Source organism: Oncorhynchus mykiss, chromosome 26, assembly GCF_013265735.2.
Source record: "Oncorhynchus mykiss isolate Arlee chromosome 26, USDA_OmykA_1.1, whole genome shotgun sequence".
In the NCBI taxonomy this organism is placed as follows: Eukaryota; Metazoa; Chordata; class Actinopteri; order Salmoniformes; family Salmonidae; genus Oncorhynchus; species Oncorhynchus mykiss.
Genome location: NC_048590.1, coordinates 42,353,601 through 42,377,073, shown reverse-complemented (window position 1 = coordinate 42,377,073; position 23,473 = coordinate 42,353,601). Strand labels below are relative to the sequence as shown.

The 23,473-nt window shown below is 44.8% G+C and overlaps 1 protein-coding gene across 4 annotated transcripts in view; it reads right to left on the bottom strand.

Annotated features, from left to right (window-relative positions):
- Window positions 1-564: 564 nt before the first annotated feature.
- Window positions 565-23,473, bottom strand: part of crtc3 (CREB regulated transcription coactivator 3) — an 82,955-nt gene continuing 60,046 nt past the window's right edge. For 2 of the 4 annotated variants that reach the window (XM_036964494.1, XM_036964495.1), the window contains 9 exons: window positions 18,873-18,911; window positions 17,628-17,713; window positions 17,279-17,328; window positions 13,562-13,815; window positions 8,557-8,822; window positions 4,335-4,523; window positions 2,655-2,804; window positions 1,952-2,168; window positions 566-1,240 (listed from right to left, as the gene is read on the bottom strand). In XM_036964494.1, coding sequence (XP_036820389.1) covers window positions 1,029-1,240; window positions 1,952-2,168; window positions 2,655-2,804; window positions 4,335-4,523; window positions 8,557-8,822; window positions 13,562-13,815; window positions 17,279-17,328; window positions 17,628-17,713; window positions 18,873-18,911 — 1,463 coding nt within the window. In that variant the 3' untranslated portion in view covers window positions 566-1,028. Of the gene's footprint in view, window positions 1,241-1,951; window positions 2,169-2,654; window positions 2,805-4,334; window positions 4,524-8,556; window positions 8,823-13,561; window positions 13,816-17,278; window positions 17,329-17,627; window positions 17,714-18,872; window positions 18,912-23,473 lie in introns of all 4 variants that reach the window. The other 2 variants (XM_036964496.1, XM_036964497.1) reach the window with 2 other exon arrangements.

Here is a 23,473-nt window from a genome sequence, read left to right as displayed (position 1 = left end):
CTCCAGCATCTTCACAAGGTCCTTTGCTGTTGTTCTGGGATTGATTTGCACTTTTCGTAAAAAGTAAAAATAAAAAGTAAAAATAAATAAAAAGTACTTTTATCTCTAGGAGACAGAACGCGTCTCCTTCCTGAGTGGTATGAAGGCTGCGTGGTCCCATGGTGTTTATACTTGCGTACTATTGTTTGTACAGATGAACATAGTACCTTCAGGCATTTGGAAATTGCTCCAAGGATGAACCAGACTTGTGGAGGTCTTTTCTGAGGTCTTGTCTGATTTCTTTTGATTTTCCCATGATCTCAGTGTCTCTTTGCTTGACTTTGAAGGTAGGCCTTGAAATACATCCACAGGTACACCTCCAATTGATTCAAATTATCTCATTTAGCCTATGAGAAGCTTCTAAAGCCATGACATAATTTTCTGGAATTTTCCAAGCTGTTTAAAGGCAGTCAACTTAGTGTATGCAAACTTCTGACCCAATGGAATTGTGATACCGTGAATTATAAGTGAAATAATCTGTCTGTAAACAATTGTTGGAAAAACTAGATGTAGATGTCCTAACCGACTTGCCAAAACTAGAGTTTGTTAACAAGAAATTTGTGGAGTGTTTGAAAAACGAGTTTTAATAACTCCAACCTAAGTGTATGTAAAATTCCAACTTCAACTGTAAATAGGTGGAGGAACACTATAGGAACGTTATAGTAACGTTATAGTAATGCTCAGTGCTGATGTAATGTTGGTAAAAAATAAAAAAAATAATATCAATCAATGGTACATCAGTCCATCCGTTCCAAATGACTATGCACAACGTAGGTAAGAGCGTGTGTGTGTGTGGCATTTACATGTGAAGCCCATGTAAACAGTGATTGTACACAAGTCTATTCCTCTGTAATAGTGTGTGTGTGTGTAAATGCCTTAAAAAATTGCATACGTATGCCATGAGTGTGTGAGGGAGGTGGGGATCATTCAAGTTTAACCCACGCTACCTGGCCTATACAGTCTGTGTGTGTGTATGTGTGCGTGCCCGATTACAGTCTGTCGCTGCGGAAACTGTCCTCCACCGAGGGGTCAGAGAGCACCATGTCGGGGTCACTGAGCATGTTCAGACCATCCAGGCTCAAGGGCTCGATGCGCAGCTCATCCTCCAGTGGGAAGCTCACCTCCGAGTCGAAACAGTCAGCCATGTGGCCGGCCGACATGGCACTGCTGATGTCCTTGGAATGACTGGGGTTGGAGTCATCTATGTGACAGGGAGAAAAAGGGGGAACGGACAGCAGAGAGAGGATAAAGAGAGGAGGAAGAGAAAGTATGGGAGAGAAGGAGAGACGGATGAAGTTAGTGACTCAAGTCATTGAAACTTCCACTCCTCACAGCCACACACACACTCCCTGGTCTACCAGTCGGTATGATGCTGGACATCCCTCCACCTACTGTACCAGTCGGTATGATGCTGGACACCCCTCCACCTACCGTACCAGTCGGTATGATGCTGGGCACCCCTCCACCTACCAGTCAGTATGATATTGGGCACCCCTCCACCTACCAGTCAGTATGATATTGGGCACCCCTCCACCTACCAGTCAGTATGATATTGGGCACCCCTCCACCTACCAGTCAGTATGATATTGGGCACCCCTCCACCTACTAGTCAGTATGATATTGGGCACCCCTTCACCTACCAGTCAGTATGATATTGGGCACCCCTCCACCTACTAGTCAGTATGATATTGGGCACCCCTCCACCTACTAGTCAGTATGATATTGGGCACCCCTCCACCTACTAGTCAGTATGATATTGGGCACCCCTCCACCTACTAGTCAGTATGATATTGGGCACCCCTCCACCTACTAGTCAGTATGATATTGGGCACCCCTCCACCTACTAGTCAGTATGATATTGGGCACCCATCCACCTACCAGTCAGTATGATATTGGGCACCCATCCACCTACCAGTCAGTATGATATTGGGCACCCCTCCACTGCAGTTGTAGTTGTTGTTGGGTCTCATCTGCTGCAGCTGGTCCTGCAAGTTGCCGTGGCTCCCACCCAGGCCCATGAGGGCGGCCTGCGAGCAGTATAGGGGCGAGGAAGAGGGCGAGGACGGGTCGAAACACGAACCGCCTGCAATTTGGCTCATTGCACTCTCCAACATGCTGAACTGGTCCAACTGAAGAGGAGGCAGGAAGAGATAGAGGTGGGAGAGAAGGGATGGGAGGGGAGAGAGAAAAGAGATGGTGGTGATGGGGGGGGGGGGGGGGGGGCAAAGGTCAAACACAACCATTACAGATGACCAATCAATGACCAAAACAAGCATACTCTTGAGCGGACTTGGTTCATTACTCCACAGCACATGATATATCATAGAACTACAAATATCTGGTTGCCACAATTACACCCCTAAAACTTCTACCCATCAATTAAGACATTTTAAAGGGATAGTTCTCAAACAATCATTTAGTATTTTGCTCATTAGTCCACTGTTAATACAGTCCCAAAATATTGTGCTTGTCAGCAGTCAAGTTTTCAAGAAGAAGCACTTTCTGAACAGTGCAAAAACAGTGCTGATGCGATTTGTGCGAGTAAACTATCCCTTTAATTGACTTTGGCAGGCCTAAACCCATCACTGAACAAAAAAAAACCTTCAGATACTAACTGTGAATGAGGGAATGAAGTCCTTTCCGGAGGATCCTTCTCTAGAGACTTCTCCCCGGTGGTTTACCTGGTAGGACAGTGCCTTGGCCTGGCGACTGGAGAACTGTGGGTCCATGAACGGGTCATTGAAGAACGCCGCCATGTTGTTATGCTGTGGGAAGAAGAGGGAGAGATGGAGAAACATGGAGATAGATATGGGGGGGCGAAAGATGGAGAGAGAAGAGATGGATTAGGAGGAGACAGATGAGGAGAGAGAAGAGATGGATTAGGAGGAGACAGATGAGGAGAGAAGAGATGGATTAGGAGGAGACAGATGAAGAGAGAGAAGAGATGGATTAGGAGGAGACAGATGAAGAGATGGATTAGGAGACGACAGATGAAGAGATGGATTAGGAGACGACAGATGAAGAGAGAGAAGAGATGGATTAGGAGGAGACAGATGAAGAGATGGATTAGGAGGAGACAGATGAAGAGAAGGATTAGGAGACGACAGATGAAGAGAGAGAAGAGATGGATTAGGAGGAGACAGATGAAGAGAGAGAAGAGATGGATTAGGAGGAGACAGATGAAGAGAGAGAAGAGATGGATTAGGAGGAGACAGATGAAGAGAGAGAAGAAATGGATTAGGAGATGACAGATGAAGAGATGGATTAGGAGACGACAGATGAAGAGAGAGAAGAGATGGATTAGGAGACGACAGATGAAGAGAGAGAAGAGATGGATTAGGAGGAGACAGATGAAGAGATGGATTAGGAGACGACAGATGAAGAGATGGATTAGGAGACGACAGATGAGAGAGAAGAGATGGATTAGGAGGAGACAGATGAAGAGAGAGAAGAGATGGATTAGGAGGAGACAGATGAAGAGAGAGAAGAGATGGATTAGGAGGAGACAGATGAAGAGAGAGAAGAAATGGATTAGGAGATGACAGATGAAGAGAGAGAAGAGGTGGATTAGGAGACGACAGAATGGACAGTGCTCTGAGAGTTTAGTTACCAGGTCTAATGCAGTGATTTACCAAGTTAGTAACATTTAACTGCCTACAAATCGCTCTAATAGAGCAGCGCTACCATTTAGTGCATTTCTTTTGAGCCCTACCCATAAGGCTCTGGTTAGAAGTAGTGCACTGTGTAGTGAATAGGGTTCCATTTGTGATGTGAATAGGGTTCCATTTGTGATGCAACCAAGGATGTTTTTAGTTCTTTAGAATTTGGGTCTGCTTCCTTCCTTCCACGAATTTGGTGTTTATCAACCACAGACTACAGAGTTAGACAAATAACATTTGGGTTCCAGGAAATGGTTGAATCTAGTGGCTGTGTGTGTGTGTGTGTGTGTGTGTGTGTGTGTGTGTGTGTGTGTGTGTGTGTGTGTGTGTGTGTGTGTGTGTGTGTGTCTGGAGTGGTACTGAAGCAGAATAATATCCCTCTCTCCTTATCAGAGCATGCCAACAGTCTCTGACATTAGACACTAGGCCAGCAACAGAAGTGTATGAGACATACAACATTGGGGCATAGACTCAGAGATACTATCTGCATATACAAGTGTTTCCCTAAAAGGATACACTGTTCAAAGGGATGATTTTTCAACTCATCTAGGCTGTAGTACATTTCTCTAGACAGTTTTTGGATATGTATTTGGCTTTAGAACATAGACATATCCAGACACACAGACAAACACTTACACCAGAGTTGAAGTCCAGAGAGATGTTCTGCAGAGGGGACACTGGCTGCTGTTGATGCTGATGATGACGTTGTTGCTGGCGTTGTTGTTGTTGCCCCATTGAATGCTGGGACTGTTGGTGTAGCTGTTGGTAGAGAGGGTAGGGAGGGGGAGGCTCCATTGGCAAGCTGCTGGTGTCCAAGGCAACCCCCTGAAAAAAAGACGAAAAGAAAGAGGGAGGGTTAGAGGGAGAGAGGGTGGGTTAGAGGGAGAGATGGTGGGAGGGAGGGTTAGAAGGGGGACGGGTGGGAGGGAGGGTTAGAGGGAGAGATGGTTGGAGGGAGGGAGGGAGGCTTAGAGGGAGAGATGGTGGGAGGGAGGGTTAGAGGGAGAGAGGGTGGGAGGGAGGGTTAGAGGGAGAGATGGTGGGAGGGAGGGTTAGAGGGAGAGATGGTGGGAGGGAGGGTTAGAGGGAGAGAGGGTGGGAGGGGGGTTAGCGGGAGAGAGGGTGGGAGGGAGGGTTAGAGGGAGAGAGGGTGGGAGGGAGGGTTAGAGGGAGAGAGGGTGGGAGGGGGGTTAGAGGGAGAGAGGGTGGGAGGAGGGTTAGAGGGAGAGAGGGAGGGTTAGAGGGAGAGAGGGAGGGGTCATGTCAGATTTAAGAAAAGGAGAAGGGAGGGATGTAATTAGAGTAATCAAAAGATGCACTATTATTTGGCTGCGTATCAGGTTAGCCTTAAACCACTGAGGACTTTCCCCAAAAACACAGTATACATGAAGCTGCCAGGTTAACCTCCCAACAAGGGGTTTCTAACCTCAAGGGTCTTTCCTGGTTACAGGAAGAAAGGGCTCGACATTCTCACTGGCCTACGGACCAGGGAGGATTTGGACACCATGTGGGCTAGTCAATCATCCACGCCAATGGTCCACTTGGGCTACTGAAAGCATCATGATAAAGGTCATCTGCAGTCTATAAAATGTACTAATAAATAAAACACTTCTTAAATGTAAATAAATCCATCTAAATGTAAACTTAAATCTATTTGTATTTTTATTTATCTTTTTTTTTTTTTTTTTACGGATTCCCAAAGCTGTTAGTTTGCTAGTTCGTGTATCTTATAGCATGCAGTTATGCACACAGTTCGAGCTTAAAATCACCTACTTGTTGGCCAGCAAGAAATCCGTTTAGTACGCAACTCTCAAACTCTGACAGCAGTTTGAGCTTTAACTCAGCCCCTCCGAAAGACCCTCATACAGTTGAAGTCTGAAGTTTACATACACTTAGGTTGGAGTCATTAAAACTAATTTTTCAACCACTCCACAAATTTTTGGGCAAGTCGGTTAGGACCTCTACTTTGTGCATGACACAAGTAATTTTTCCAACAATTGTTTACAGACAGATTATTTCACTTATAATTCACTGTATCACAATTCCAGTGGGTCAGAAATGTACATACACTTAGATGAGTGTGCCTTTAAACAGCTTAGAAAATTCCAGAAAATTATGTCATGGCTTTAGATGCTTCTGATAGGTTAATTGACATAATTTGAGTCAATTGGAGGTGTGCCTGTGGATGTATTTCAAGGCCTACCTTCAAACTCAGTGGCTCTTTGCTTGACATCATGGGAAAACCAAAATAAATCAGCCAAGACCTCAGAAAAAACATTGTAGACCTCCACCAGTCTGGTTCATCCTTGGAAGTAATTTCCAAACGCCTGAAGGTACCACGTTCATCTGTACAAACAATAGTACGCAAGTATAAACACCATGGGAACATGCAGCCATCATACTGCTCAGGAAGGAGACACGTTCTGTCTCCTAGAGATGAAAGTACTTTGGTGCGAAAATTGCAAATTAATCCCAGAACAACAGCAAAGGACCTTGTGAAGATGCTGGCGGAAACAGGTACAAAAGTATCTATATCCACAGTAAAACGAGTCCTAAATCAATATAACTTGAAAGGCTGCTCAGCAAGGAAGAAGCCACTGCTCCAAAACCGCCATAAAAAAGCCAGACGGTTTGCAACTGCATATGGGGACAAAGATCCTACATTTTAGAGAAATGTCTTCTGGTCTGAAGAAACAAAAATAGAACTGTTTGGCCATGATGACCATTGTTATGTTCGGAGGAAAAAGTGGGAGGCTTGCAAGCCGACGAACACCATCCCAACCGTGAAGCACGGGGGTGGCAGCATCATGTTGTTGGGGTGCTTTGCTGAATGAGGGACAGGTGCACTTCACAAACTAGATGGCATCATGAGGAGGAAAATGATGTGGATATATTGAAGCAACATCTCAAGACATCAGTTAAATCTTGGCAAAATGGCTTAAGGACAACAAAGTCAAGGTATTGGAGTGACCATCACAAAGCCCTGACCTCAATCCTATAGAAAATGTGTGGGCAGAACTGAAAAGGCGTGTAAGAGCAAGGCCAACAAACCTGACTCAGTTACACCAGCTCTGTCAGGAGGAAAATTCACCCAACTTATTGTGGAAAGCTTGTGGAAGGCTACCCGAAACGTTTAACCCTTGAAAACTATTTAAAGGCAACGCTACCAAATACTAATTGAGTGTATGTAAACTTCTGACACACTGGGAATGTGATGAAAGAAATAAAAGCTGAAATAAATCATTCTCTACTATTATTCTGACATTTCACATTCTTAAAATAAAGTGGTCATCCTAACTGACCTAAGACAAGGATTAAAATGTCAGGAATTGTGAAAAACTGAGTTTAAATGTATTTAGCATATGTAAACTTCTGACTTCAACAGTATACAGGTTGGAGTGGTTTGAGCAGGGGGCTGCCACACTGGGCACCCGTGAAGCAGTTGTTTTGGGGGGTTAAGTGCCTTGAGTAATGGCACAGCGGCAGGATTTGATACCAGCAACCCTCTAGTTGCCAGTTCACATCCTGACAGATTTTTTTCAGTCAGACCCGGGATTCGAACTGGCAACCATCCGGTTGCTGGCTTGCCTGTCTAACCGGGGAAAGCGAGCTAAGTAAGTAGTGAGGTGTGTGTGTGTCTTGAGAAGGTAAGTATGACTAAACTCAGAATTTTTTTTGAAACGTCCCTTTCAGGACCCTGTAATTCAAAGATAATTAGTAAAAATCAAAATAACTTCACAGATTTTCATTGTAAAGGGTTTAAATACTGTTTACCATGCTTGTTCAATTAACAATTAATGAACATGCACCTGTGGAACAGTCATTAAGACACTAACAGCTTACAGACAGTAGGCAATTAAGGTCACAGTAATGAAAACTTAGGACACTAAAGAGGCCTTTCTACTGACTCCGAAAAACACCAAAAGAAAGATGCCCAGGGTCCCTACTCATTTGCGTGAACGTGCCTTAGGCATGCTGCAATGAGGCATGAAGACTGCAGATGTGGCCAGGGAAATAAATTGCGATGCCTAAGACAGCGCTACAGGGAGACAGGCCGGACAGCTGATCATCCTCGCAGTGGCAGACCACCTGTAACACCTGCACAGGATCAGTACATCCGAACATGACACCTGCGGGACAGGTACAGGATGGCAACAACTGACCGAGTTACACCAGGAACACACAAGTGGGATCGATTTGGAGGTGGAGGGTCCGTCATGGTGGTGGTGTGTCACAGCATCATCGGACTGAGCTTTTTGTCATTGCAGGCAATCTCAACACTGTGCGTTACAGGGAAGACATCCTCCTCCCTCATGTGGTACCCTTCCTGCAGGCTCATCCTGACCCTCCAGCATGACAATGACGCCAGCCATACTGCTCGTTCTGTGCGTGATTTCATGCAAGACAGGCCATGGCCAGCGAAGAGCTCGGAGCTCAAACCATTGAGCACGTCTGGGACCTGTTGGATCGGAGGGTGAGGGCTAGGGCCATTCCCCCCAGAAATGTCTGGGAACTTGCAGGTGCCTTGGTGGAAGAGTGGGGTAACATCTCATAGCAAGAACTGGCAAATCTGGTGCAGTCCAATGAGGAGGAGATGCACTGCAGGACTTAATGCAGCTGGTGGCCACACCAGATACTGACTGTTACTTTTGATTTTGACCCCCCTTTGTTCAGGGACACATTATTCAATTTCTATTAGTCACATGTCTGTGGAACTTGTTCAGTTTATGTCTCAGTTGTTGAATCTTGTTATGTTCATACAAGTATTTACACATTACACATTAAGTTTGCTGAAAATAAATGCAGTTGACAGTGAGAGGACGTTTCTTTTTTCCCCCCTGAGTTTTTGTGTGTGTACCTGTGTGATGGGGGACAGTGAGGGGGACATTGTGGGAGACAGCTGCTTGGAAAGCCCCCGCCGTTGCTCGGTGCCGGGTGACAGAGTGAGGGGGCTGATGGGAGCCGGGCGGCGGCGAGGCGAACTGCTCATGGCTCCCTGCGGAGGGTTGGAGAGGGACGTCAGACGGAGGGACGAGTGGATGGAGGGATTGCTGAGGGACGAGTGCAGCTGGGAGTTTTGGAGAGAGTTCTGGATGGAAGGATTGCTCAGAGAGGACGAGAGACCTGGAAGAAAGAAGGAAGGGACAGAAGACTTGAGTCACACATTCAGACCACAGACTATTATTAACAGTTTGGAGTATTTAATTCCCATTTCCTAATATCCCTCCTCTGCACCAGGTCATGGATCAGTAGTATGCAGCATTGTTATCAGGTGTGCCTACACACACACACACACTGTAGTCATTTAGCAAAGAGACTTACAGGAGCAATTAGGGACAGATTTTTCACCTAGTTGGCTCCGTAAGTCGATCCAGCAACTTTCAGTTACTGGCCCAATGCTCTTAACCGCTAGTCTACCTCACACACACACACACACACACACACACACACATGTTGTATTAAATACAAAGATCTCCACACACTGATTCATCAGAGGAAGAATTGATTAAAACATTTGTACTTATTTTTGTGATTGCTTCCATTTCTGAATGGTTTGCATTAGCACTATGTGCAAATGCATTTCATCATGCCAATAAACTCATTATGTTTTTTAAAGTGGCAATCTACGATTACTACATCAAGGTTTGGACATTTAAATAATAAAATATAGCCATTGGTTATTGAAGAATATACTTCAAATTATAAATGCCTGTCTAACCCCATCAAAACCCCAAATATAAGCTTATTTTACTACATTGTTTGTAAACAAATGAATTGAAAACAAGCACTGTATAGCATCATTTTGAGATCATGGATGTTCAGTCCTTATATGCTTAGCGCTCTCTATGAATTTGAGTGTTACACTCATCCAGCCCCAGCACTAGCTGGTTAACCAAAAAAGTGTCAGGTTGTTGCTTTGCTTTTGTTTGAACTGCAGATTGCCTGATTAAATAAAGGGAAGCATCATTGGTTTGAAATGAACTGCAAGGAGGAGAGAACAGTGCTGCTTGGTTAAAAGGAGTCTTGTGAGACGCAAGATAATGTGGATGTTATGTCTGCATTCGTTTTTCCAATCCCCACCCAGATACACACATAGGACCCCATTTGTTAATATCCCAACAATCAGAGAGGGAGAGAGAGAAAGGGTCCGAGAGAGAGAGGGTCAGAGAGGGTCAGAGAGAGAGTGAGAGGGCCCGAGAGAGAGCGAGCGCGAGAGGGCCCGAGAGAGCGCGAGCGGGCCCGAGAGCGCGCGAGAGGGCTCGAGAGAGAGAGAGAGAGAGAGAGAGAGAGAGAGAGAGAGAGAGAGAGAGAGAGAGAGAGAGAGAGAGAGAGCGCGAGAGGGTACGAGAGAGAGAGAGAGAGAGAGAGAGAGAGAGAGAGAGAGAGAGAGAGCGAGCGCGAGAGGGCCCGAGAGAGCGCGAGCGGGCCCGAGAGCGCGCGAGAGGGCTCGAGAGAGAGAGAGAGAGAGAGAGAGAGAGAGAGAGAGAGAGAGAGAGAGAGAGAGAGAGAGAGAGCGCGAGAGGGTACGAGAGAGAGCGCGAGAGGGTACGAGAGAGAGCGCGAGAGGGTACGAGAGAGAGCGCGAGAGGGTACGAGAGAGAGCGAGAGGGTTTTGAGAGAGCGAGAGGGTTTCGAGAGAGCGAGAGGGTTCGCGAGAGCGAGAGGGTTTGAGAGAGAGAGGAGTGATTAGATAGTGGTAGATTTCAGAGGGAGGAGGGTTGGATAAAGACATCCCTCTATATTCACTTTACTCTCCCTTCAAACCACTAAAAGGCTATTAATATAATTTTCACAATATTATTCCAACCACAGTGTGGAAATATATATAAATCACAGGAAAAACCCCTTTTTTTTGCACTGGGCCTTTAATGTCTTTTTTTGTAAATATATTTTTATATTAAATCATGTGGTTCAGAAAACCCCCAATGTGAAGGTCTTGGCTTGCTGGCCCTTGTTTTATTATTGGCGATCGGTCCATGGCTTGGATCACCCTTTTAACAACTGTCTATTGAACAAAATAAAGTTGAGAATGACTCTCTGACCTAGCCTGGAGGCGTCCTCAGCCTCGCACCAGATCATCAGCAAACAGTAGACATTTGACTTCAGATTCTAGTAGGGTGAGGCCGGGTGCTGCAGACTGTTCTAGTGCCCTGGCCAATTTCAGGCTGTATCACTGTAAAATGCCTCTCTCCACCACTGGGTCAGAAAACTAACATCCTCTCCTCCTCCTCCTCCCTCCCTCCATCCTCTCCTCCTCCTCCTTCCATCCATCCTCTCCTTCTCTCTCTCTCCTCCTCCCTCCCTCCCTCCCTCTATCCATCCATCCTCTCTCTCATCCTCCCTCCCTCCAGCCATCCATCCTCTCCTCCTCCTCCTCCCTCCCTCCCTCCATCCATCCTCTCCTCCTCCTCCCTCCCCCCCTCCCTCCCTCCCTCCATCCATCCATCCATCCTCTCTCTCATCCTCCCTCCCTCCCTCCATCCTCTCCTCCTCCTCCCTCCCTGACTCCATCCTCTCCTCCTCCTCCCTCCATCCATCCTCTCCTTCTCTCTCCTCCTCCCTCCCTCCATCCATCCATCCTCTCTCATCCTCCCTCCCTACATCCATCCTCTCCTCCTCCTCTCTCTCTCTCATCCTCCCTCCCTCCATCCATCCATCCTCCCTCTCATCCTCCCTCCCTCCCTCCATCCTCTCCTCCTCTCTCATCCTCCCTCCCTCCATCCTCTCCTCGTCTCTCTCTCGCTCATCCTCCCTCCCTCCATCCTCTCCTCCCTCTCATCCTCCCTCCTTCCATCCATCCTCTCCTCCTCCCTCCATCCTCTCATCCTCCCTCCCTACATCCATCCTCTCCTCCTCCTCTCTCTCTCTCATCCTCCCTCCCTCCATCCATCCATCCTCCCTCTCATCCTCCCTCCCTCCCTCCATCCTCTCCTCCTCTCTCATCCTCCCTCCCTCCATCCTCTCCTCGTCTCTCTCTCGCTCATCCTCCCTCCCTCCATCCTCTCCTCCCTCTCATCCTCCCTCCTTCCATCCATCCTCTCCTCCTCCCTCCATCCTCTCCTCCTCCCTCCCTCCATCCATCCATCCTCTCCCTCCATCCATCCATCTTCTCCTACTGCACAGAACCAACTTGGACTCGGCTCTACACACGAGTGCCATGAACCCCCAGGACCCCTTTCACATAAACCAGCAGATTATTTTTTTTTTTTGGGGGGGGGGGGGATGGGCCGAGGGCCCCCCCAGCGCACCGGTGAGGACACACAGCATCTGCACACATACAACCATCTACACACACGCTGTGTTGAGAAAGTATTCACACCCCTTCTTTTTTCATATTTTGTTGTTACAGCCTGAATTTAAAATGGATTCAATTGAGATTTTGTGTCACTGGCCATAATGTGAAAGTAGAATTGTGTTTTAAGAAATGTTAACAAATTAATTGAAAATGGAAAGCTGAAATGTCTCCAGTCAATAAGTATTCAACCCCTTTGTTATGGAAAGCCTAAATAAGTTCAGGAGTAAAAATTGTCTTAACAAGTCACATAATAAGTTGCATGGACTCTGTGTGAAAAATTGTGTTTAACAAGATTTTTTATAATGACTACCTCATCTCTGTATAATTATCTGTAAGGTCCCTCAGTTGAGCAGTGAATTTCAAACAGATTCAACCACAAAGACCAGGGAGGTTTCCCTTTGCCTTGCAAAGAAGGGCACCTATTGGTAGATGGGTAAACAAAAACAAAAAAAGAAGACATTGTGAATATCTCTTTGAGCATGGTGAAGTTAATAATTACACTTTGGATGGTGTTACTAACTCAGTTGACGGAGAGGAAGGAAACCGTTTAGGTATTTCACCATGAGGCCAATAGTGACTTTAAAACAGTTACAGAGTTTAATGTCTGTGATAGGAGAAAACTGAGGATGGAACAACATTGTAGTTACTTCACAATATTAACCTAAAGTGAAAGAGTGAAAAGAAGAAAGCCTGTACAGAACACAAATACTCCAAAATATTTGTATTCTGTTTGCAATATGGGACTAAAAAGTAAAACTGCAAAAAATCTTGCAAAGAAATGAACTTTATGTCCTGAATGTTTGTTGCAAATCCAGCACAACACATCACTGAGTACCACTCTTCATATTTTGAAGCAAGGTGGTGGCTGCATCATGTTATGGGTATGCTTGTCATCAGCAAGGACTAGGGAGTTTTTTAGGATAAAAACTAAAGTGAATAGAGCTAAGCACAAGCAAAATCCTACAAGAAAACCTGGCTAAGTCTGCTTACCAACAGACACCGGGAGACAAATTCACCTTTCAGCAGGACAATAACATCTACGCTGGAGTTGCTTACCAAGACAACATAGAATGTTTCTGATTCAAAAAACAATTTGGCAGAGCATGAAGAATTTTGAAAAAAAGAATGGGAAAATATTGTACAATGCAGGTGTGCAATGCTCTTACAGACTTACCCAGAAAGACTCACAGCTGATTCTAACATGTAGGGGTGGGAATACTTATGGAAATGAGACATTTCTGTATTTAATTGATCTGATCATTTCTTTGTCAGTGGGCAAACGTACAAAATCAGCAGGTAATCAAATACTTTTTTCCCTCCCTATATGTACGCGTCTGTGCCTGGTTTCACGAGTGCACACAGACAAAAGACACATCCCCACACTCCCACAGTACATACATTCACACCCATCTCTAGGCCTTTACTTAACCGTATTGGAGGAAAAGGTCCATGGTCCCTCCCCTTTGAGGTTCTTATCCAATGAGTTTAGAGGAAAATATGAGAGGAAAGATGAATTGAGAAAAATCCACCCCCACACACCCTGTCCCCCCCCACCCCAAACACCCACCTCCTTCAGTCCAGCCTCCCTGGTGATTCCCTATGCCGAGGTGCATCATGGCGGCGGGCAGGTTGCCTGTGCTGCTGCCCCCGCTCAGGTTGGGGTGGTAGCCTCCCCCTCCGTGGTGCCCGTCGTCTGGGTCCAGGGGTGTGGGCAGCGGTGAGGGGAAGTGCAGGTTGCTGAGGTCTGGCAGGGAACCGCCCGTGTTCAACGAGCCCTGGTAGTTGGAGAGGCCCGCGTTCTGCTCTGGAGACGGGAATATACTGAGGACAAGAGGGGAGAGAAAATCAATTATGAAGTGGATTTTAAAAGGGGAACGTTTAATATGCATCTGGATGGGTAGAGGGGAGAAAGTCAGCGTTTTTTTTGTCATGAATCTTGTTCTGGAAGCAGCTCTGCAGAGCAGTCACTAGATGGCACAGCCACAAAGTAATAAAATCAGATTTTAAACCCAACGCTAACATTAACCTCACCGCTAACCCTAATGCCTAACCTTAACCTTAAATGAATGAATTTTTACAATATACCCAATTTTGACTTTGAAGCTGGCCTATCGAAGGGAAAACCGCTAAGTTCTGAACAAGACTCATGACAAACATCAATGTGCTAGAAGGAAGGGAATGTAACATCTGTGACATACTTTTGGGGGGAGTTATGGCCTTTTTTGTTGTGTGGCTAAGGCATTGTATTTTTTATTTATTTATTTCACCTTTATTTAACCAGGTAGGCTAGTTGAGAACAAGTTCTCATTTGCAACTGCGACCTGGCAAGATAAAGCAAAGCAGTTCGACAACTAAAACAACACAGAATTACACATGGAATAAACATACATACAATCAATAATACAGAAGAAACATTGAACTTTGCGACCTTTTGCCACATTTCAGGCTTCAAACATAAAGATATAAAACTGTATTTTTCTGTGAAGAATCAACAACAAGTGGGACATAATCATGAAGTGGAACGACATTTATTGGATATTTCAAACTTTTTTAACAAATCAAAAACTGAAAAATTGGGCGTGCAAAATTATTCAGCCCCTTTACTTTCAGTGCAGCAAACTCTCTCCAGAAGTTCAGTGAGGATCTCTGAATGATCCAATGTTGACCTAAATGACTAATGATGATAAATACAATCCACCTGTGTGTAATCAAGTCTCCGTATAAATGCACCTGCACTGTGATAGTCTCAGAGGTCCGTTAAAAGCGCAGAGAGCATCATGAAGAACAAGGAACACACCAGGCAGGTCCGAGATACTGTTGTGAAGAAGTTTAAAGCCGGATTTGGATACAAAAATATTTCCCAAGCTTTAAACATCCCAAGGAGCACTGTGCAAGCGATAATATTGAAATGGAAGGAGTATCAGACCACTGCAAATCTACCAAGATCTGTCCGTCCCTCTAAACGTTCAGCTCATACAAGGAGAAGACTGATCAGAGATGCAGCCAAGAGGCCCATGATCACTCTGGATGAACTGCGGAGATCTACAGCTGAGGTGGGAGTCTCTGTCCATAGGACAACAATCAGTCGTATATTGCACAAATCTGGCCTTTATGGAAGAGTGGCAAGAAGAAAGCCATTTCTTAAAGATATCCATAAAAAGTGTTGTTTAAAGTTTGCCACAGGCCACCTGGGAGACACACCAAACATGTGGAAGAAGGTGCTCTGGTCAGATGAAACCAAAATTGAACTTTTTGGCAACAATGCAAAACGTTATGTTTGGCGTAAAAGCAACACAGCTGAACACACACCATCCCCACTGTCAAACATGGTGGTGGCAGCATCATGGTTTGGGCCTGCTTTTCTTCAGCAGGGACAGGGAAGATGGTTAAAATTGATGGGAAGATGGATGGAGCCAAATACAGGACCATTCTGGAAGAAAACCTGATGTAGTCTGCAAAAGACCTGAGAAAATCTACAATGGAATGGTTCAAAAATAAACATATCCAGGTGTTAGAATGGCCAAGTCAAAGTCCAGACCTGAATCCAATCGAGAATCTGTGGAAAGAACTGAAAACTGCTGTTCACAAATGCTCTCCATCTAACCTCACTGAGCTCGAGCTGTTTTGCAAGGAGGAATGGGAAAACATTTCAGTCTCTCAATGTGCAAAACTGATAGAGACATACCCCAAGCGACTTACAGCTGTAATCGCAGCAAAAGGTGGCGCTACAAAGTATTAACTTAAGGGGGCTGAATATTTTTGCACGCCCAATTTTTCAGTTTTTGATTTGTTAAAAAAGTTTGAAATATCCAATAAATGTCGTTCCACTTCATGATTGTGTCCCACTTGTTGTTGATTCTTCACAAAAAAATACAGTTTTATATCTTTATGTTTGAAGCCTGAAATGTGGCAAAAGGTCGCAAAGTTCAAGGGGGCCGAATACTTTCGCAAGGCACTGTACAGCATGTGCAAATGAAGTAGGATAAGAGAGGTAAGGAAATAAATAGGCCATGGTGGCAAAGTAATTACAATATAGCAATTAAACACTGGAATGGTAGGATGTGCAGAAGATGAATGTGCAAGTAGAGATACTGGGGTGCAAAGGAGCAAGACAAATAAATAAACACAGTATGGGGATGAGGTAGATTGGATGGGCTATTTACAGATGAGCTATGTACAGGTGCAGTGATCTGCTCTGACAGCTGTTGCTTAAAGCTAGTGAGGGAGGTAAGAGTCTCCAGCTTCAGAGATTTTTGCAGTTCGTTCCAGTCATTGGCAGCAGAGAACTGGAAGGAGAGGCGGCCAAAGGAAGAATTGGCTTTGGGGGTGACCAGTGAGATATACCTGCTGGAGCGCGTGCTATGAGTGGGTGCTGCTATGGTGACCAGTGAGCTGAGATAAGGCGGGGCTTTACCTAGCAGAGACTTGTAGATGACCTGGAGCCAGTGGGTTTGGCGACAAGTATGAAGGTCGCAGTGGTGGGTAGTATATGGGGCCTTGGTGTCAAAACGGATGGAACTGTGATAGACTGCATCCAATTTGTTGAATAGAGTGTTGGAGGCTATTTTGTAAATGACATCGCCTGAAGTCGAGGATCGGTAGGATGGTCAGTTTTACGAGGGTATGTTTGGCAGCATGAGTGAAGGATGCTTTGTTGCGAAATAGGAAGCCAATTCTAGATTTAATTTTGGATTGGAGATGCTTAATGTGAGTCTGGAAGGAGAATTTACAGTCTCACCAGACACCTAGGTATTTGTAGTTGTCCACATATTCTAAGTGAAATATATTTTTAAAAAATGTTATCAATAATGTTATCAATAATAGCATTGTGAGAAGTAATATTTGTGTGGAAAACCATGTTTGTGAGTGGACTTCCCCTTTAAATGTACCAGCAAGTGAACATTTGCATCCCTGTTCATTCAAGCCCTCAGTGAGATAACTGACTCACTGCTCTATAGTAGTGACCAGCAGCCCACTATACTGCACTGCTAGACCCAACAAACACACACAATGTTGAAAGAATATGTTGATACAGACATCAACAATGTTGACACATACACACACAATGTTGACAGACTATGTTGACATGCACATCCACAATGTTGACACACACACACACACACACACACACACACACACAATATATGGATCACATCCCAGTCTTTCTCCCTCTCAGACATCTGTCATTGAGAATCACAAACAACTTGGCTCATAATGATGACTGATTGTTGTTTAAACATAGTGCCCTGTATGAGTGGATGGAAGATGGATCCTGAAGACTCACTTGATTCCAGGCACTTCACAGGATTTGGGCCGTGATGAGAGGGATTGAACCTATAATAGAGAAACAATCAGGTGATTAAACTGATCAAAAGCAAAAAGAGTGATGGAATCTCAAAATGACTAATCTAACTACTGGAATATTTAGTCAACAGTCTAAGTGTTATGGTTCTAGAACATGAGGCAGAATGATGTGTATTGGAAGCATGTCTTCATTAGTACTGCAGCTTTTCCCATCAGCATGATCTCATCCCAAAAGGCTTCCATGTCTGTCATTATGTCTTAATCAACCGCCCCCCCCGTGTCCCTCTCTCCAACCAAAGATAAATGACACACTCATCATGCACACACACCTTCTTGGCCTCCCACAGTTGCTTGGGCAGGGGCTTGCTGACACCCATCAGACCCTCCTCATTAGACAGGGATGGGAAGGAGAACACTGGAGAAAGGAGGAGGGGGAGAAAGAGAGATTAGAGATAATCAACACCTCACACAGATCTCTAGTTATTCACACCTACTGAAAGATCAAAAGACTGCAGATCAATCTAGACTAGAGGTTATCAAGTGTTCGGACACAATGGGTTTTCTTAATGTACATACTACCGTGCTCCACGCTCTCATGCTCCGCGTGCATTCTCCGACCACGTTCTCTTGAGTACGTTCTTGTGAGGACGAGTACGGAGATTGCCTCACACATTACATTTGATAAGCACTCACACTCCCCCTACTGTATTACCTCACGCTGCACCTCCCCATTCACTGAACCTTCTTCCAAGATATACACAAAGCAAATGTTTTTCCTCCTAATTATCAGCTAGATATGTGAATCGTAATAATCTAGTTAGACAGCTAGTTAAACAGGCAAAAATGACCTAAATTCTTCATGGGTAGCTAACAATTATTTGTGACTATGTGGCTAGCTAACAGTACTAGTAATAAGCCCTATTGACTTATTATGGGTTGGTAAACATGCCAGAATTAACACAGCATGTATTTTTTAACATATCAAGATTAAATATTGTCGTCAGGCAACATATGAGATGTGAATAGGCAACATTTAATTCTGAAGTCGGAGTGTATTTTCTCTCGCTTCAGCTCAAATAATGGCCGACATTAATTTCAAGAAATGTTGCATCATTTTTTACGTGGTTGCATCATTTTTCTTTGAAGCATCGATGCATGCTTCAAAATATGTACAAATAGAGTACGCATTTGAGAAGTGCCCTCCATGCGCCATTTCGCCTACTTTGATTTGGACGCATACTCCGACCCTCCCGTGCACGGAGCACGATACCATGCATTTTGAGACACACAATGACTCAGGGGATCTGCATGCAGGATGCCTAGGCAGTGTGTGTGTCCATTCAGGTATTGGGTAGTAAAGGTCAACGATGCTGTGAATGAAGCACGTCTTGTACGCTGACACATCTGTACATGTACCAGGCAGCAACACATCCAGTGGCAAGCACCGTCACACACACATTATGGCCAGAGATCTAGGGGTGTGGGAGCTAGGGGGCAGCAGAAGCCTCTTCTACACTTGTGTTGGGAGAGATGGAATCAGGGATGAGGAAGAGGGGGGAGGAGGTTCAACTCACCATCTCCAGAGCCGTCCACCTCCGCCTCGTTCACACTGGCTGCACTCCGGCCCCCGCAGGAGAGAGAGAGGGAGAGAGATCAGATAAAGGAGAGGAGAGAGAGAGAGCAAGAGAAAGGAGGGGGAGAGAGGGAAGGGGTGAAGAAAGTAGAGGAACATTAGACAATCACATACTTTCACCAGCTGCTCAGATCCGGCCCACTGTGTTCACGTCACTGACAAAATAATCAACCTTTAGGACAACCGCAGCAGGCATTTTACCTTCAATATGAATATATTACCACTTCTTAAAACACGGCAGCTGGGTTTAACACTGGAATCATGTTATATAATACGACCCTATCCCCTATGTAGTGCACTACCTTTGATCAAAGCCCATAAGGCTTAGATTAAAACGAGTGCACTATGTAGGGAATATGGTACCATTCAGGACAAAGAATCATATTATACAGTCTTCTTATTATCGTCCAACATTTCAGGAGGTTGTTGGCACCTTAATTGGGGAGGACGGGCTTGGGTAATGACTGGAGCGGAATCAGTGGATCGGTATAAAATACATCAAACACATGGTTTCCAGGTTTCCAGGTGTTTGGTGCCATTCCATTTGCTCCGTTCTGACCATTACTATGAGCCGTTTTCCCCTCAGCAGCCTCCTGTGTCCAACATCAATTCCGGTTGTCTTTTCTAAAAAGTTATAGACTCACTGGGGTCAAATAAATAAAGTATATAGAGTACTATGTACTGTAGTACGGTAACAACCTGCTGATTTAAGTTAGAAAAGGTGAACCCCTAGAATGTGTGTTGTGATCTCAGTCCTGGGAAAGAGGAGGATGGCGGGAGAGGGAGGGGGATGGCGGGAGAGGGAGGGGGATGGCGGGAGAGGGAGGGGGATGGCGGGAGGGATAGCGGAAGAAAGAGGGTAAAAAAAGAATTATTGGCTAAGTGACCACAGTCCCAGTGAGAATAAAGAGAGGACCATTGTTTTTCCCTCGCCACAAAGATCCCACTGAGAACAGAACCTCTTTCTTTTTCCTCACTCACTCTCACTCTCTCACTTTCTCCCTCTTCCGCTCTCATCAGACTGCAGGCTGGCTGCCAGGCGTCCAATCCTCCCCACTTTCTGTTAACTTCTCTTTTTTTCCTAGTTCACTCTGCCTCTCCCTCTTCTAACCCTTCTGCCATATTCTCTCTCTCTCTCAAAGCCGCTAATAACTGTCTCTTTCCCTCTGCCTTCTTGTTCTCTTTACTTTCCTGCATTCTCTCTTCTTCTTTTCCTACCATCGTCCTCCCCCATTCTCTCCCTCTTCTTCTGTCCTTTGTCTCCCTCTTCCCCTTTCTCAAGAACCTGGACCACGTTCAGTAGACAAACGTTGTGGACCGTTTCAGATAGAAATGTCATGAATAGAGCAGTTAACTTGATTCCTTGTTCACATCAGAGAGGCATGTTTGTTCTATATGGCATATTTATTTTTGAACGGTCCACGACTTTATGCCCAGCTCTCCACTCAGCCAACCGGCATGGAGAGAAGGCAATGGGCGGGAGTCCAACGTCGCCTTAATTTCCTCTCAAATGTGACCAGTCACAGAGACCTCTTGGAGAGATGCCACGGAGTGAAACGAGACCACGGGGACAAAAAATGTCTGTCTGCCGTCCCCACTCTTACTGTGGGACAGAATCACTGTAGTAAGGATTTGAGCTTAAGGCTTGTACTGATAGCACAAGATAATTAAATATACCAGAAGAAGACAATGAGATGTTGGTTCAGTTCTAAGGTGCACAACACCCGTCCTTTAAGCCCATAGTCCAAGTTTTTCCCCTTCTGATTGGATGGCTAGTTCACAAATACGTGTTCCCAGGTCTAAACCAATCAGTGATTTAAAGCAGCATACCCTCTGCATCCACTGCAGACTGGAGTTGTGCCCTTGTCGTGGGTCGTGTTCATTAGGGCACAACGTAGCAAAATGTTTTGCAACAAGAAAATATTGAGTGTTTCTTACAAAATCCAGTTAGTCTTTCCTTATTTCAGTCCATGTTTGGTGCCTAATGAACGCAACTACTGAACATTCCCATGCATAGCCCTGACTCACGTCTGTCTGCCTGCCGGGATGGATGTTGGGATTGGTAATCAGACACTGGCTTACCACCTCTCAGAGTCTCACTGTAACCCTCCTGACAGGCCAAAAACCCTCTGAGCCTGATAGGACACTGTACGCTGCAACGTACCACACTTCACTCACCTGCAGGGGCAGCAGTGAGCCGCTACGGTTTGCACCAGTAGTTCCCAAGTATTTGCATTTGACCATTTACCACACTATTTTTTGTCAGGCGCTGTTATCCAGAGCGACTTACAGTCAGTGCATTTAGTGCAGTGACCCTCCCTCCTAAAGGCTTTTGGGGTTTAGTCGTGATCTTCTAGGTCATCGAAATACGTTTTTAAATTATTTATTTTTTAAAAGCCACAGCCCATTCTTAAGCCTCAACCCCATGGGAATAGTGGGAATACTAGCGACATATGGCTATGACTGCCTGCAACCCAGAAGTGTATCTCAACCAACTCCGGTATTAGACAAACACTGCTCTAGTACTACAGAAAGGCATGTCTCTACTTGCTCTGTAGTCAGTTACACTCCATCTGTCCTACGCTCTCTGCTGTGTCTTCACACACAAACGTAGGCCTATGCATCTTGACACACACACACACACACACACACACACACACACACATGATATCCCTTCACAACAAATGTATTTGGGCAACAAAGCTACAACTTTTAATTTGTCTCCATACTCCAGTATTTTGGATTTGAGATAAAATGTTTTATGAGACGACAGTACAGAATGTCACCTTTTATTTGAGGGTATTTTCATACATATCTGTTTTATTGTTTGGAAATAAAAAGCACTTTATATGCATCTAGTCCCCTCATTTCATGGAGTCCTACCGGCCTTCTCTAATCCCTGGAGTTATGATATTACCGGTTTAGAACACAAGGGGGCTCCAAAAAAGAATGGGCATCTATCACCAGAATGCTAACAAAATTAGCACACTTAATAGCGAATTTCCACAGAAGCTGCTAGCTAAATATGCTAACAAGCAAACTGAAAAAAAACAAATCGCAAAGACAGGCAATCCAGCTCATAAAGTTAAACATAAATAGGTAGGAGCTACCGAATGTCATGTCATGTTTGGTGAGTTTGGACATTTACAAGTAAAGGTGAACGAGACATTGTGCAAATGAGCAAAGTTTTGACACATGCTTGTCTGAAGGAAGAACAGTACTGGCTCTGGAGCAGCATGTGTACACGCTGTGTCTGTGTGGAGTCTGGAGTCGCTAGGGCAATGGGCCTACCTGCTCTGTTCTGAGAAAAGGGGTGAGGAGCATACAGGCCAAGAACAGAGAGGACAAAAAAACGCAAGGATATCAAGCACTGGCAGCTGTAACTCATCCAAAGGGCTTTGACTTCTCAAACACAGAAGAAAGCAAACACTATATGATATCCAGTGACCTTATTAATTAAGCCATTTTGCTTAGATAGCGCGACCCCCTAAGTTTAACTTGCAAGTTAACGCAGAATGCAGCGTTTTTCACAAAGGAAAAAATATATAATTTGCATAAGAAATCTTGCTGCCAGATCTAAAATGTTTCTTGTAATTTCTGCTCGGCATCAGACAAATTTTGTGCTTCAGATGCTCTTCTCCACTCGGATGAGAATTCACGAACGGGCATTCTATCAGCAGACAGCGCTCTGACTGATGTGTAGCTACTTTTCTTAACTTTAAGCTAAACATTAAGAAATGCAGCTGGCTACATTATTTCTATGATAAACATTAATAACATGGCCATGCATAGTTAAACCAAAAAACTAACATTTTTCATTGTGAGTTAATTTACTCGTGTCGCTGCCGGCCAAAAAGTGTTGCACTTCTGTTGTCATCTGATGAAAATGAAGCTATTTTCTGCTGAATGTGTAGCACTGATGTATTTTCTGCTGAATGTGTAGCACTGATGTATTTTCTGCTGAATGTGTAGCACTGATGTATTTTCTGCTGAATGTGTAGCACTGATGTATTTTCTGCTGAATGTGTAGCACTGATGTATTTTCTGCTGAATGTGTAGCACTGATGTATTTTCTGCTGAATGTGTAGCACTGATGTATTTTCTGCTGAATGTGTAGCACTGATGTATTTTCTGCTGAATGTGTAGCACTGATGTATTTTCTGCTGAATGTGTAGCACTGATGTATTTTCTGCTGAATGTGTAGCACTGATGTATTTTCTGCTGAATGTGTAGCACTGATGTATTTTCCGTGAAGGAAAACTATAGTTGCACATCCCTGATGACTCTATTGAAGTAAAAAAAATACTTGCCTTTCAATATAGAACCCCACCCCTGTCAATACACAGCTGGACTCACCTGCCAATATCCTGTTTAAACTTGTTGGCTAAACAAATAGAGTGGTAATCCATTCTGGGACCGTAGGAGCCTATCCAAGTCTCTCTCTCCAACATTAAGACATCACTCACTGATAATGCATTAACACAACACATTCCACTGTCTGTCACTCTTAACAGAGAGGGGTAAGGGGAGGAATGGATGGAA